Below are 16215 nucleotides of genomic sequence, written 5' to 3' on the forward strand. Positions count from 1 at the left end.
TTTATATGAAACCAGTTCATTTGTATATCCATTATCAACAAAATACATATTTTTTACATTACTAAGTAATATAGATTTCCACAGACATTCCTTCTCGTAGTTTGATTACGTAAACTCCATATTGGTACTTAATACCTGGTTACTAGCTTTGCTGGTAACATGAAGCTAATATCTTAGCTAAGATAGTTAAATAACTAGTGGAGGGTGCTAATGCCTCAAAAAAACAAAACAATAGATTGATTACTACACTAAAAAAAGTAAATACTAGTTCTGTAGTCACTCGAAGTCAGGGTACTAGCTTGTTAAATTACTAGCACCACCGTGGTTTGAAAAACTATCATAAAATAATCATTTATTTCAAAATTCCAAAAGAAAAATTATTTTCTGCGCACATTGCAGTTTTTTTATTTAACCACATGGAATTTATAAACTGTTTATTACATAAACAATACGTAAATAGTATGACTAGATATTTTGACTACAAAAAACGTTTTATGCTGTGAACTTCACCTGTCTTGATTAATAACTCACTTGCGCGCATATTTGGTTGGAATTTAATCCTATCTACATATCTCTCATATATGTACTACTCCTATATGGACAGTTTCTATAAGTGGAAGCTGTTCCGACTAAGGAAGACATATTGGCAACGATTTCTCTATCCTCCGAGGTTCCAGCTCGGTTCTACGCATTCTCGAGCACGCGCAGTGTAGATAAAGTGTCTCGAACGAGAGAGAAAATGAATATTGTCGGTACCGTAACGTAGGGACGTTTTGTTGAGTTGAGTTGAGCGCGTATCATGAATCGTTAACTAAAATTATCAGAACTTTATCATGATTTCTAGATTAGACTGAGAATCAGATCCCCACAGCTGTTTTCCGTACGTCCAAATGGGCTTTATAATAGTTTTATATGCTAGAATTTTATTTTGTAACAACAGCTGCGACAGTTGCTTTCTTTTATTGAATCTGCGTGTTTTCGACGTTATTATTTTGTCTAGATATACGCTTAAGTATTTTACGCTCTCTACTTGTGTGAGCTGGCAGTTACTCAGTGTGACTGAAGGGCATTGATATCTTTTCATCGTAACTTGACTAGAAAAAATCTAACAGACGTTGTTGTCAACTTTGTCAAAGGCTTGACTGATATATATAAAGGCGACTTCACTATGAAGTGCTGTTTACTAAACTCAAATTGATGATGATATAGTATAGGTTCAATTTGTTTTAATATAAGATTTTTCCAATAATTTGAATTATATTTGTTGTATTTTTGATATGCTTCGGGAGCATTATTGTCTCAGCAACTGGGAAAAATGAATATTCGTTGAATTGCTTTCATTCCTTTTCCTGTTAGCTTCTGGAGAATTCTGCAAGTTATGAAATCATATCCTGGTGTTTTTTTGGGATTAATCTCTTGTAGAATCGTTTCTTTGATTAGTTGGTGACTGAAATACTTCACAGTTTTATCGATTTGAAAAGTTAAACTTTTCACAGTTTAATTATAATGATATTCTTAACGTCCATGTGAAAATTCATCTTTTTTTGGACTAAATTGACTGGACTATAAGTGTAAAAAGTGATTCTTAATCGCCGTTTCTCGTCGGGGTCTCGTTCTTCATACAATAGAGAATCAGTTTTGATTGTATTACGTTTATAAATCTCTTGGACTTTTGTGCATTTTTTAATTTTCATTATTTTGTATTTCAGCGAATCGAAATGCGTGCTCCGTTCTACTTAGTGTGTGCCACATTAGTGGTGAGCATCCATAGCGAAGACACGACAGGGAATGCAGGTTATTTCAATAGGGAACAAATCGAACCAATTAATATGGCCGCCGATCAAGAAACAATAAGTTATCTGTTGCCCAAATTAACAGCAAAATACCGCCCCAGTAACGAGTGGACGGGTGTGACCGATCCCAGATTTTACTTGCTTACTGAAATGGAATCCAACGAGCTCGAAAATCAGGTAAATAATGTCTGTACATTGGAAAAAAATCCTATCTTATATGTATTTTCCCCCTAACCTAACAAAAACACCGGAAGTATTCAAACTGTCTTTTTTTATTGGCCAAAAATATAAATTTCATTCCATAATAATTTTTTCCTCACATATTTTATGTTTAATCAATTATAAGTTTGTGTCACCTTGTAACTAAGAGACAAAAAAAAACGTGAATTGCTTTATGGCACGTGCTTATTATAAAAATTATAGATCACGTACTCGGAATAATTTGATTACATTCAATGTCCGCAAAAATGATAAATATTTATGTAGCCAAACAAAATAAATTGATTTTAATTGGTAAATGAAACGTGAACTGATATTTATTCGATAAAGAGTAAGAAAATTCTTTATATCTCTATATAATTGAAATTAACGATTTCTTTTAATAGTAAATTTTAATATCCAAATGAGTAGGCAAACAACAATACACTGAATTACTCAATAGGTTCGTTCCAACCCATCAAAAAACCGTCTTTGGTACGGTGTCGATTCTGCGCAATATAAATTACGTATTCCAACCGGGTTGATAGCAAATAGCAAGTGCATACACGGAGATTGCGCAGAAAATATCAAAAAGCGCTTTCAACAACCGTTCCAGATTAGCAGGTTGGAACATACCTGATCACATTATTACAACGATATTTCTAACTTCCCTATCATCTATTATAATTTATCTATGGTTATTTCGCGAATATTAATTAAATTGTAGGCAACCAGTGTTACGGTTTATCAAATTCTAAAATGAGAATGTTTATAGATATTTCATTCATAATTTATATATTGTTAACGGTGAAAAATACTGGAAAAAATTCTTCTTCTCGTAGCATTAGATATAAGCAATGCTGACAACTATTTTTTTATTTCTTTGGTATAATCGTTTAACTGTCAAATGTCTTTTTGAAGTTAATTCTATTTAAAATTTTTGTGTTTTTTAATAGTTGTTATGTAATTATTTTTCTTTTCACTTCTTCAAACTTTTTATATGGTTTTCGTCATAATTTTAGGACTTTTTTGATAGAAAATCAGGTTAATATAACAGATAAAAATTGACGTTTCGATTTATTTCGGTATTTATCACAGTAGGTCCATTTTTATTTATTTAATTTATGTAATAATATTAATATAAATAACTTCCTTCGTTCTTTAACCTTACTTAGCTTGTTTTTTTTTTCAACAATTCACCGACAATATACTTATTGTACTGCGGAAGTCTTAATTATATAAAAGTATTTAATACAAAAGGACATGAAACTCATATATTCTAACCTTAAAGTTTATAATGCACGCGGAAACTCCCGCCACTTGTCACATCGTCTTCTTCTTTTTTATTAATGTGTTATTTGAACTTTGAACTTTTGGTAGTTTTTCTCGTGATTCTTGCCATTTTTCTTGTATTTACGGAAACGGAAGTTTGGTTTGTATTATAGCTTAATAACGACAATAATGAGGATAACTCTTAGAAATTAGCAAAGAGAATTTTAAAAGTATGAGAAAGCAGCCAATAACTGCCAATAAAAACTTGAAATGAGAAAATCTGTCACTTGTCACAATCAGCGATTATCCTGACGCAAGTGATTGAAAGGCTTTGGGATTGAGTTAGACTATTATCTCTTTATTAACTGACTGGGGTCAATGTGGTAGGAGAAATTGCGAAGGTTAACATATAAAGTTTATAAACATATTAATAGGCTACAGGAATGTTGACGTCACACACCGCCATTGTTGAAGAAATTAAAATTTTCACTTTTACGCTTGAATTGCATACTCAGTTATCTAAAATAACATTTATGCGGAAATTTTCTTGTGCAGAAGAAATAGAGCCAGAGAATAATAGATCTGCACAACGGATGATAAATCAGCTTGATGTTATTGAAGCTTCTTACTAACAGCATTGAATCGAACTAAAATTACATTCCAAACAAATACTAGAATTGCTGTTTCTAAACGCTGCACCTTACGCCGCATTCCCGAAGCTTCACATCGTGTAGTCGGTTTCTTATCTCTGGTTACATCAATAAATTCTAGTGCATCAATTATTACAGATCGTTCTTTTTCTAACGCTTAAAAGGCATCATGTCGAGCAGACCAACGAGTTTGAAAAACTCTTAACTTTTAAATTTGTACGCTACACCAAGATTTCCCAACGATGGGTGGATATAGTTATGGAAAATTCTTTAAGAAAATTGATCTGAATTGATTTTACTTTTTCCCGTTTCTGAAATTTTAGTATTTCAAAAATTTTGTCAGCTCTCAAATCATACAGCCGGGTCTCGCGGGCCTAAGAGTGAATCCATCACTGCGTTGACGATATGTGTTAAGTGATTTCTGATTTTTACGTATTTTCTTTGATAAATTTTACGAATAAATCCCTTATGACACAAAAAATATTACCATATTATACAACAGTACACTTTTTAAATAACTTACACTTTTGAAGAACTACCTAACCTCAAAAACTTTGTTTGGAAAGTGAACTATAACACTATGGTTGCCGTGACGTCATGCTCCACGTTGTCTAAGACAAAAAACCAAAAAAAAGCCATAAAATTATAGTGAGTGTCCATTCCACACACATGTTCACATGAATTTTTCTTGATAAGTTCAGGAAATATTAGTTTGTGTATTTACAAAAGTGATGTATCAAAAAGCTGTAAGTACAAAGTGATAATTATTTAAGTGTATAATTCCTTACAGCATGCACAACAATATACAGCATGTTTGTTTTTCACACACACTAATATTTCTAACACTTTACACTGCATTAATTACACAATCCCATTAGATTTGAAAAATAATGCAATATACTCGTGATAAATAAAAAAATACTTACGAGGGGGTACACAAAAAACAACCTTATACTCTCCATTACAAGTAATACATTTGTCCCAGCGGTGTTTCCATCCACTCGATAGAGATGGTTGCAAGCTCCAGTCTCGTTATTTTCTTGATGTCTTCAATGTTTTCAAATCGCCGTCCTTTCATGCCCCTTTTCATGCGTGGTAACAAGAAAAAGTTTAACCAAAAACTGGCTAACAATGATGGCTGAGTGTGCAGATGCGTTATCATGATGGAAAAACCAGTCACCTGTTTGCTGAACCGAGCTCCAAGATATTCCACTGATTTCAGACAGTTGATCAATTGTTTGTCGACGGTCTGTGCGCAAAAGCTCTCGAATTCTTTCAACATTTTCATCGATTCGGGCAGTCGATGGACGTCCAGAGCGAGGTTTGTCATCAATCGACATGTCGCCATTTTTAAATCGAAAAAAACCACTCATACACTTGAGTTTTCCCCATAGCATCATCTTTGAAAGCAGTTTTCAACATTAAAATAGTTTCAGCAGCGTTTTTAAATTTTCCACTTAACTAGCGACGAATTGTGCTAGGCAGGCACTAGCGGCAGAAATCAGTACTACAAAAGCTCCACCCATGGCAATGCTATTCCGGTTACTTTTGGGTACCCCCTCGTATTCTTCTGTTTCTTCTATGTATAGTTAACAATCGGATTGAATAATGAAGGGGCGAAGGACTTGCTTACACATAATCTCACTTTCTTTTTATAATACTAACAATGTTCAGGAATTGTTTTAAAATTATACAGTTTATGAGACACAACTTCAAACTCGATCCATACCTTCGCTGTAGCATCTTGGTGTCGTCATTCAAATCAACAAAGATCCACTAAAACTACTGTTTTCATAAAGAAGGTTGGTTCAGGATTTGGTCCTAACTGGACATAAAGTATCACCATTAAATTCCCCTTAGTCTCGTGACCGAATTAGCTTAGAGAGCGTCACAAAAATTTTGTTCCAGACCAAAAAACTATAAACTCCGCATCGGCTTCTAATCCTCTACAAAGCTTAGATTTGTCCATCTTTGGAGTATTGCTCGCACTCTCAAGCGTACCCTGAGGATGATGGACTCAATACAGAAGAGATCAATTCTATTTATAGGCGATCCAGAGTTGACTAGACACTTCGAGTACAGACCTGAGTCTGTTTTACCGAAGTATCGGTAGGTGCTGTTTCGAGCTGCCCAACATAATCCCATCTAAAGTAATATTTGCAAAACCTACTCTACAAATAGGAGTTCGCATCCAAACGCCAATTTATCGGGACTCTTTTCTTTGGAGAAGTGCAAGTCAGTGTAATCAGCTACCAACACAACCTAAAGAAATTCAATATCAATATCCACAGGCATCTTCACACGGCAGGCCCCACTCTAGTGTAATAGGGTTTACCTTCTGGTGTTTGTTTCTTTGATCAAAAAAAATAGACACATACTAGACAAGACAAGTTTTCAAAATGTTAATCGACGATAATTTGAAATCTCTCCAATTTTACAGTTAACTTAAGAAAAGTAAACTCAACTAAAAGGTCTTCATCTTATGATGTTCTTGTGTTGTCAGTTGAACATAAAATGTTACATTTTGCTTATACTCAGTGCAGGATTTAGAATTTTGGCGCCCCTAGACACGATAATTTTTCCGTACCTTAGTCTGGTTAAGGTTATCTTTCGATAAACCTTTATTAAAGAATTGTATAACACATCACTCTAATAAGTCGTGTGAATAACTAAGAAAAACACATTTTTTTGTCAAAAATCGATTTTATTCATCAATATAATCTCCTTCAAGAGCATTACGACCATTCCAACGCTTCTCTAAGTTTTCGATGTCGTACTTGTAGAAGGATTTGTCTTTTAATTCAAAATAGGCTTCAGATTCAGCGATTGCTCCTTCATTTGAGCTGCATTTCTTACCGGCGAGCATTTTTTTGAAAAAAGCGAATAACCAGTAGTCACTGGGGGCCAGATCTGGACTATAGGATGGTTGAAGAAGCAATTCGAAATGTAATTCGTTCAATTTAACCATCGTTGCCATCGATTTATGAATCTGTGGATTATCTTGTTTGAAACAGTAGATTTTTCTTTGAAATTTTTGCATATAAACATACATAATACTTAACCTTCGCATACATAACCTTACCAGATGACTGTTGTGCCTTTGGACGCTTCAGATGTGGTTCACCGGATGCAGTCCACTCAGATGATGATCGTTTCGATTCCGGAATGAAGTGATGGATTCATGTTTCATCCATTGTTAAATATTTACGCAAAAAATTGATTTATTGCGTGTTTAAATGCAACAAACCAATAACAAATGGTTTTTTTTGATGGAACAAACATTTTTGAAGTCATTGCTCAGCTTGTACATCCAATGTTTTGAAAATAACAAAAGTATCTGTACTTGAATGGTTGTCACTTTTTTTCTGACTTATCGAAATGTCATGAAATTTTGACACATAGTTGGTACTTCATGAACATCATATGGATTTAACAATGGCAGCGCCATCTGTGTATCAGTCACAAGATTTATTGAGTGATGTGTTATGTTAGTTAGTTAGCTAGTATGAAATCTATTTCGTTTTGCGTATATTAGTTAAGTTAACCATATGTTGTTTATTTTTAGGAAAGACTGAACAAGAAAATCCGCAACAAACGTTTCAACATCGAGGTAAATCCTCAGAGACAGACCAGATACTACGATTTGGACGATGCTCCTTCCCTATCGATCAATGCTCCTATTCAAACATTGAGGAAAGCTTATGCTATCGAAAGGTTACGAGAACGAGTCAGAGCAAACAGGGAATTCCTAAAAAATCTGAACGATTTACAGTAATTCAAATGTAGACAAAAAATTAGTCAACAAAACCATTTATTAGATCGTTACTATATAGAAAAAGGATAATTATACATTGGAATTTTTTAAACATGAGATTTTCAACATTATTGCTGTATTTGATTGTTTCTTCTGTATTTTTTATGGTGTACATTTCAAATCGAATTTATTGTTAACTTTGGAATATTTGAAAAGGACAAACCACTTCACGCCAATATTAAGATTTTTTTTCTAAATTCGCAGTATTTAGATCAAAAAAGTTGTTGATTACCTCAAGGTCGATCAAAACTAATAAGTACTAAACGAATTTTTCGAAATTCAGACATTTTATTATTAAAAATTTCAGTTTTAAAATGTTCCCAAGAAAATAATAAATATTTCTATTCAATATAAGCAAATAATTTATAATTTAAGTTAATTATAAATCTCATTTATCATTTTTTAGAATATTCCAAGAAATCTAGTCACTTATTTATTTATTTATTTTATTTATAAGTTTATACAGTATATCTCGACAGTATTAAATATTACCTCTAACTCAAATTTTCCTATGGTCTATTTGGAAAGTAGATATTTATAAATATGTAAAAAGATCAACTAAACTATTTGTAATATTAATTTCGCAGATTCTGACCCCATTTTTTCAACATTGATGAGTTACACTACTTTCTAAACGAGACTTATTATAAAGAGTGTCCTGAAAAGAGTGACAGCTTTCAAACAGAAGAATAAAGGCCAATTTATAGACTTGCCGTTGCTGTTCGCGGGTGACGTTTGACGTCTATTGACCCTATCCATAAACATGACGTTGCTGCCGTTAACCTAAAAATGTTGACGTGTGTACTGCAGTTTGGTTTTCATGATATTTCTGTTGTTTTGTTTGTAATCCGGTATTTATTAAAGATATTGTGGAAAATAACGAATAGTTTTGTTATTGGAACAAATGTGACAAACTCAATCGGATGTGATTGGCCAACGGGAAAAGATAAAATTCATTTATATTGTCACATGGCGACGTCAAACGTCAATGTTTTTAATTTTGTAACAACAAACGTCAATGGCAAACGGAAAGTCAAGTTTATGAATCGGCCTTAATTGTTTTATAAATGATTTAAGTCTATAAAAAGTTTCATCACTCTTTTAGAACCTCTCGTATAAAAGGGCATATTTAGATGATTAAAAATCAATCTTATTTATGATTAATTTACAAATAAACTTTATATTATTGTTTTTTTTTTTATTAAAAATGATTTTAACTCGCTATAATGACTTCATTTTATTAGTATTTTTATTAATATTGACCTTTTTACATGTCATTTTGTTCATATGTAAAAATTTGTTGCTATAATAAATACATTACCTTGAAGCAGTGTACTTTGTGTTATTTCTTCTAACATCTCCTTTTACTTAACAAAATTTTAAACTCAAATTCACGTACGATTTGAAACAACCGATTTTCGACATCAAGATATCACAGAAATGTTAATGACAGGTGACACATGACACAAAGCTTCGTATAATAGATCCGTTTCCGTTGATATGGGGTACGTTCCACTTAATTCGTACGCGTTTCACCAAAAGACTTTTCCTAAAGAATCGAACGGTCTATTTTCATTAAACTCACACAATCCAATTTTGTGACGTCAGAAATTACAGCAAATATGTAGCCTTTCTATGAAATATTGACAAGGTTAATAGTAATATCAAGTCATGTAATATTTCTTCAATCTTTTGAGTCAATATAAAAATGTAATATATAAAAGTTACAAGGCGTGAATGTTTCAAATTGGAGCGCCAAGGGGCTGAAGGATGAAGGCCACAAAAAAGCCTCGAAGCAAAGAAGCAACCAAAGGTGTGAAATGGAACTGAACAACAGTCCAAATCGCTAGTGCAAAAGGCACCAAACGAGGGAACTGCTAAAGGCAAAAAGGACCTGCAGCTAGAGGAAAAGACAGGGCACAACTAGTGAAATGGGGGGCTCCCAATAAACAATTAGTAAAACACCTCAGAGCTGAGGTGCATCCAAATAAGTATTGGACTCATACAAGAGCTATGGGTGAATAGAGGCCATATTTAAGGTCTCAACATTAACTGATGCTTCATCATTGGCGACGACGCAAACGCACATCGCCAGTTTGAATGGGGCAGCACCGATAACAATATAAATGTAAAAATGTAATTTTTTGGGTCCGTTTCCCATCTTGTGCTTATAATTTTTTTCAAATATAAGAAGCTACTCACATTTTATTCACCTTATAATGTAAAATTGACGTAAAATAGACCAAATTATTCATTATTATGTTGTTGGTTTACATTATGAAGTGAGGTTATATCGTGTAATTTGTGACGTCAGAAGACAGTATGACAGGTTTGGTTAAGTAAACCGTCCTATACTCAATTGAGTCTTGGGTTTAATAAACCTATAATATAAACCAAAGTTTCAAAGTTTTCGAAATGACTTTCAATAACGCGCCGTTGATATTATTCAAATGATTATAGGAAGGATGTCATATTAGTGGTAGTTCAGGTTTAGACCACCAGTCGATGTCAATTTGGTTGTAACAAATAACGTTGTCATGGTCTATCTAGATATGGGTGGTCTGTGGCCAGCATTGAGAATCTAAATACAGGTGTTTTAGAAATAGTATCGAGATCCAACAAGAAATGGATCAAGTTATTGATTGTCCAATGTTCCAACGAAGATCTGAATTGAATTTTCTTATCTGTTAAGAAGAGTTTATGATATAGAATCAATATTAGTCCAGGGAGAACCGGCTCTAGAGAAGACAAAGACTGTTCCATCTGTAGGCAAGGTAATGACGTCGGTTTTTTTGGGAGAATTTCTATTGAAAAAGAAAAAACTATTAACGGCAAGTATTATGAGAACTTATTGCATAGTTTGAGCGATGAAATCAAGCATGAACGGTCGCAATTGGCTAAATGGAAAATGTTGTTTCATCAATACAATGTACAAGCTCAAACATCAGTTATCGCACTGGTAAAAATTAATAAATTAAAGTTCGAATTGATGAATGGATGAGTGATCAAAGATTTTCCAACATTGAAGAGGTGATGTCGGCAGTTAATGACTATTTTGAGCAGCTTGACGATTCTTATTACAAAAAGCAGTTTACGTTGGAAAATAAATATTTTTTTCCAAAATTTTTGTGTTTTCTTTGTTGGGACAGGGATTCCGTTGAAAAAAAATGTTATTTCAAATAGTTAATGAATTTATTTTGGATTGATTAAGCCGTATATATGTTTTAGTAGTTGTAAATATTTGGAAACATTTCAAATTGTTCCAGATAACTGACCCTGAAATAAGGATGAAACGAGCAGGCGGTCGAATTGGTGAAACTGGCGGTTCTTTATCAATCGTTAATTCCCTCGATGTATTGCGCAATCGATTATTACTGGAAATAGCGCGGAAGAAGGCGAAAGAGGGTGCCACTCGTAACAGACAGATGCTGATGAACTTGGGCAAACGAGGATTTTTCCAAACACGCCATGGATTCTTCAACGATGTGTAAAGAGCTCTAATTGAAACGATTTATGAAAATGGTGCTTTTTATCAATCAGTTTTAATATGTTTATCCATTTTATTAAAGGCACTAAAAGGTTTATTAGAAACATGTTTTTCTGTCCAAAAATAAAATCGAGGAACAAAAGTTTTTAGACAAAATGCCTGAATATAAATTTCGTTCTAAATTACTCAACTATTTAAAGATAATACGAAAAAATGTTAGGTAAAATATTTTGTCAACTTCATTAGTGTCAACGGGACACGAAAGTTATTTCCCAAAGTACAGATGTTGTGGTACTTGCACTTATAGATATAATCAATTGATATAACTCGACCTTCCTAACTTGGCACTTGACCTTTTCAAAAAACTGCGTCCATTGACCCATCAGTTTCTTATTGTCGACATCGTAAAAATTCCAAAGGCGTAGGAAACTTTTTATTATTAGTTTTGTATTGATTTGATTTCAATTCAAAACGTTGAGATTGAGCTAACGAGTAAAAAGATAAAAACGTTTTGATCGGTACAACTGTCAGAAAGATCGCTTAACAATAATCGGGTTAGAACTAAAGGCCGGTACACACTTTTCATGTATCCTTCCGATCATTCAGTCGGACGAATGACAACTTTCCGACTTACACGACTCCGATCATGCATCTGATTCGTTTAAAGGCTGCAGGACGCGTGTCGGTTGGAATCTGTAATAATATTTCCGAGGTTTTACAGTGTTTTTCCAATTAAATTGGCGATATTATCTGATATAAAACCGGAAGAGGTATCCAGTACTGTATGACAAGACAAACGAGCAATACCCAAACGCCAATTACAAAGACATGATCTAGAAAAAATGAATTACAGCAGCATCAATCGAATAATCAACAAGTAACTACAATAACCTATCAATATCAGTCCATATATCCTCTGTTTTAACACCTGCTACCAACCAAGAAGAAAATCGTATGCAGATATCTTGAGCCTCCACATTTTCCAAATCATGTTGCACCAATACCAAATGCGGCGCCAGCCATCACCTAAGAAGAAGACGTCGACATTTAGTATATTTTCCTTCTACGGATCTTCTTTTCCCAACAGAATGTACTCAAAATCTGCGTTTTCCTCGGTTTTCGGTTGCTAAAATTTTACGCACAGAACCTTTCAGCGATTTTAATTGAATCGAAACTGGCGAATGTCTCCAGCTGGAGCTGGAGTTCGGAAAGAACTCGTATGTGCTCACCTCTTCCGATCCCGCACCGATCCGTTCTTTGGAGCAAAATCGGACCGGATTGGTGTATGACAAGTGTGTTCCGACCTTAACAGAGAAATATTGTGTTCAAAGTTAAACAGAATGAGTTTAAGTTAAGTAGACGTAAAAGATCGTTACTTAAATGCCTTTTGATTGAGGAGATGCAAGACGACGAAATACTTCGTACGTGTGGATGTGGGATGACGAAAGCCAAAAAACACCGTCTGTTTGAGCTCAAAAATGAAGAGGGACTATAAAAAATTGATCACTATCCATCTGCGTGAAGATAGCATAAAATTTTCCCAATTTTTTCGTCTTTCTGGTGAACAATTCGACTTCGTGCTAGGATTAACCCGTAGGGGTCACACCTCCTAAAAATAACGTATCGGTTAGGTTAGGTTAGGTCAAAATGGGGTCAAAATGACCCGACGCATAAAAACAGATGTTAATTGCGTTCTTTTTAATGTATCGATTCAAATCTTGCGGGAATACAAAGATTAGAACATCCTCTTCATAATCAAATTGTTTTTTCAATTAGTTAACATCAAAAAATTGCAATAAAATTTTTTTTCGGAAATTGTTACTTCTTTTATAAAAAAAATCTTTAAATTTCAATTTTAGGGATAAGTTAATAAAATTTGCAACGTGGCTTTCAGAAAGTATACACTCCACAAAAATTATAACATCAATCATTATTTTTTGAATATTTTAAATGCGTTGTCTGTTTTTTGGATTTTATTATTATTACGAATTAAAACACCAATAGGTACGCCTTTTGCGATATTTATTTTATATCAGTTTAATCTACAGAGGACAAAAAGTTTGATAGAAAATATCAAAAAAATTGTACAAAACATCTATACAATAAAAAACGGTGCTAAAACTAAAACCAGCCATTTCTAATAGCTTGTGTTGCCGCCCCTCGCTTCAATTACAGCTTCAATTCGTCTTGGAAGGTTTCTAAACAGGTTCTGGACGTATCCTTGCGGCATGTTTTCCCAGAAGTTAAAAAGAACATTTTGAAGATCATCTAGTGTTCTTATTGGTGCCGGATGTTGTTGAATTTACCATCCTAGATGCTCCCAGACATGATCTATTGGGTTGAGGTCCGGGCTACGTGCAGGCCAATTCAGTGTGGGTATCTCGACCTCTTCCAACTACTGCCGAACCACTCTAGCATCTTGTGGACGAGCATTAGCACAGAGTTGTCACTGATATGAGGCATATAGGGCTCTACATGGGTTCTAGGATATTAGTTATGTACCTGTCAGCATTCACTGGTACTAGCTCCGTGCGACCCTCGAAAGAAATTCCTCCCAAAACCATGATAGAGCCACTACCAAAGCTTTCAGTTTGACAAAAATTAACCTGATCGTGCCTTCCACCACGTCGCCTATCTACTGGTACACGTCTATCTAATGAATACAGACAAAATCTTGATTCATCCGTGAATAAAATATTGGACCAATCTTGAATATTCCAATTTGCGTGTTCTCGAGCAAATTCCAATCTTGCTACTCGATGTTCTCTGGCAAGACGTGGACCTCTAGCTGGCACTCTGGCACGTATACCTTCTTCTCTCAGCCATTTCGAACTGTTTGTAGGCTTATTCGGACATTACGAGCAGCCAACAGATCCGTTTGCTGCCTTCGTGACTGCAATTAGGTGGTATGCCTAATTCTTAACGCCGTCTTCTGGTTAGCAGTTTCTTGGTAGCGAATAACAACTCTGGATATGGTGCATTGTTGAACTCCAATTACCCCGGCGACGTATCTTCGACTGCGGCCATCTTGTATGAGCATGATGATTCTAGCGGCTCCTTCATTCGTCACATGTCTTGTTAAACGTTGAGACACATCCATTATTAACAAAATAAATTCAAATTTTCACTATACAATAACACAATTTGCTTAGAAATTTTTCGATCTCAATGCATTCTCCAAGACAGAAATGATTTTCTCGAGCATACTAATGACGTAAGCTGCCATTTTGATCTTACCTTCAGCGGCAAATTTGAAAATACGCTTTAAACGTGACTATTAAAATAAGCAACACTTTGTGTCTTTGAGGCCATACATCAATAAAACGTCTATTTCGTAGTAGACGTAGAAGGCAAGTGAATAAAAGTAAAATATCGATGACTAGTACTTAGCAGCCCCCGTTCTGCAAGACTTGTATCGATACCCTCTAGGAGGTGCCTTGAGAAAATCTGGAGCAAACATGCTGCAAGGGGGATGTAAATAGACAGGTTTTAGTCAAAGATATGGAAGGGAGAATAACCGTCAACGTGCGCGAACGTACTAATACCGTAAGATGCCATGAAAATAGGGATCTAAAGATATAACTAGCAAAAAGACAGTTACGAGCTACAGAGAATATCCAATATGTATAAGAGGAAATGACAATCCCCTACAATCGTGAGCCAATTATAAGTACATAAAATAAAAATACTTCAAATTATCACAAATCTATCAATTTAATGATTTGAACATTTACTTAATACAATTTCCAGTACACAAACACTTTTTTATACATATTTTAAATAAGAACGTTTTCACTGACCCTCGTAGAGTATGTTTACGTTTCCCACTCAAGTTCAACGCACTATTAGTTTCCTTTAGGTGCCAATTCGTATTTTACTGTTTCTTCAAGTTGATTTTTTTGGACAGAAAATTTAAATAGATTTATATTTTGTATACATGATATATTTATATTTTGCGAAACAAAAGCTATTGTTAAAATATATTCTTAAGACGCTATGGGACTTTTCGGAAAATAGAGCCCGGTTCAGGTAGATCACCTATCAGCTGATTGATGATTATAACCCAGAACAAGATTTTGATCACGGTTTCCGAACGTCACGTTTAATTTTCGGTGGAAATTTCAAATTGATTTACAAGAACTTTTGATTTTTATCACTTTTTGTGCGTTAATTCTTCCCATGATATATAATTAGTTGTATAATAGATTCTAGATGTTTAATATATTGTTATTAAGCAGTTATCAAAGATTTATACCATCTCTTATACTAAAGTTTCAAACTAATAAGCTATTTTCATGCTGAAATACCGAAAATACAAACACTGTAAACCTTAGTCACCTATCAATGACGCTGCTTATGAAAATTAATAGTAGACAGCCATTTAAGAGGAATGAATAATATTTACAGTTGAAAAGACCATAGACAAATAAAACAGTTCTTCAGCAGCATAACATATGATACGACCCGATTGAACCGATCAGTTTCCGGATTAACCCGATCATGTTCTGTATATTGGGAAACTAACCCGAATCACCTGATCGATTTTAATCGGGTCGTATCATAAATTATGATTTTTTCTAACCTGGTAGACTGGTCGGTAAATACGATCAGCTGAAGGATTGTTTTATTTGTCTATAGTTTTTGAACTTTAAAAGTTATTTATTGCGTCATTGATAGGTTACCGAGGCTTATTGATATGATAGCTTATTAATTATAAGCTTTAGTACAAATCCGCGAGAGGGGGTAAATCTTTAATAACTGCCGCAATCAGGTTACGGTGATGTATCTGAACCTGGGTAATATTTTCCGAAAAGTCTTTATACAAGATATGTTTAAAGCGCTTTTTTTGACGGAGGGTGAAGCAAAAATAATTGAAAAACTGCTGGCGGTTTATAATTTTTGCTATCCATTATTAGCCCTGTTCTATTTTATCTAAACTATGTAAAAATTATTGTAGATTTATGCTTTTCTTAATGTTAAAGGAGATATTATATTTTTGTT

General features: G+C 34.1%; 1 protein-coding gene across 2 annotated transcripts in view; it reads left to right on the forward strand.

Annotated features, from left to right (window-relative positions):
• Window positions 1-9062, forward strand: part of LOC130447469 (uncharacterized) — a 133968-nt gene extending 124906 nt beyond the window's left edge. For both annotated transcript variants that reach the window (XM_056784346.1, XM_056784425.1), the window contains exons 2-3: window positions 1710-1970; window positions 7479-9062. In XM_056784346.1, coding sequence (XP_056640324.1) covers window positions 1719-1970; window positions 7479-7688 — 462 coding nt within the window. In that variant the 5' untranslated portion in view covers window positions 1710-1718 and the 3' untranslated portion in view covers window positions 7689-9062. The remainder of the gene's footprint in view (window positions 1-1709; window positions 1971-7478) is intronic.
• Window positions 9063-16215: the final 7153 nt, after the last annotated feature.

Source organism: Diorhabda sublineata, chromosome 1 (assembly GCF_026230105.1).
Source record: "Diorhabda sublineata isolate icDioSubl1.1 chromosome 1, icDioSubl1.1, whole genome shotgun sequence".
NCBI lineage: Eukaryota > Metazoa > Arthropoda > Insecta > Coleoptera > Chrysomelidae > Diorhabda > Diorhabda sublineata.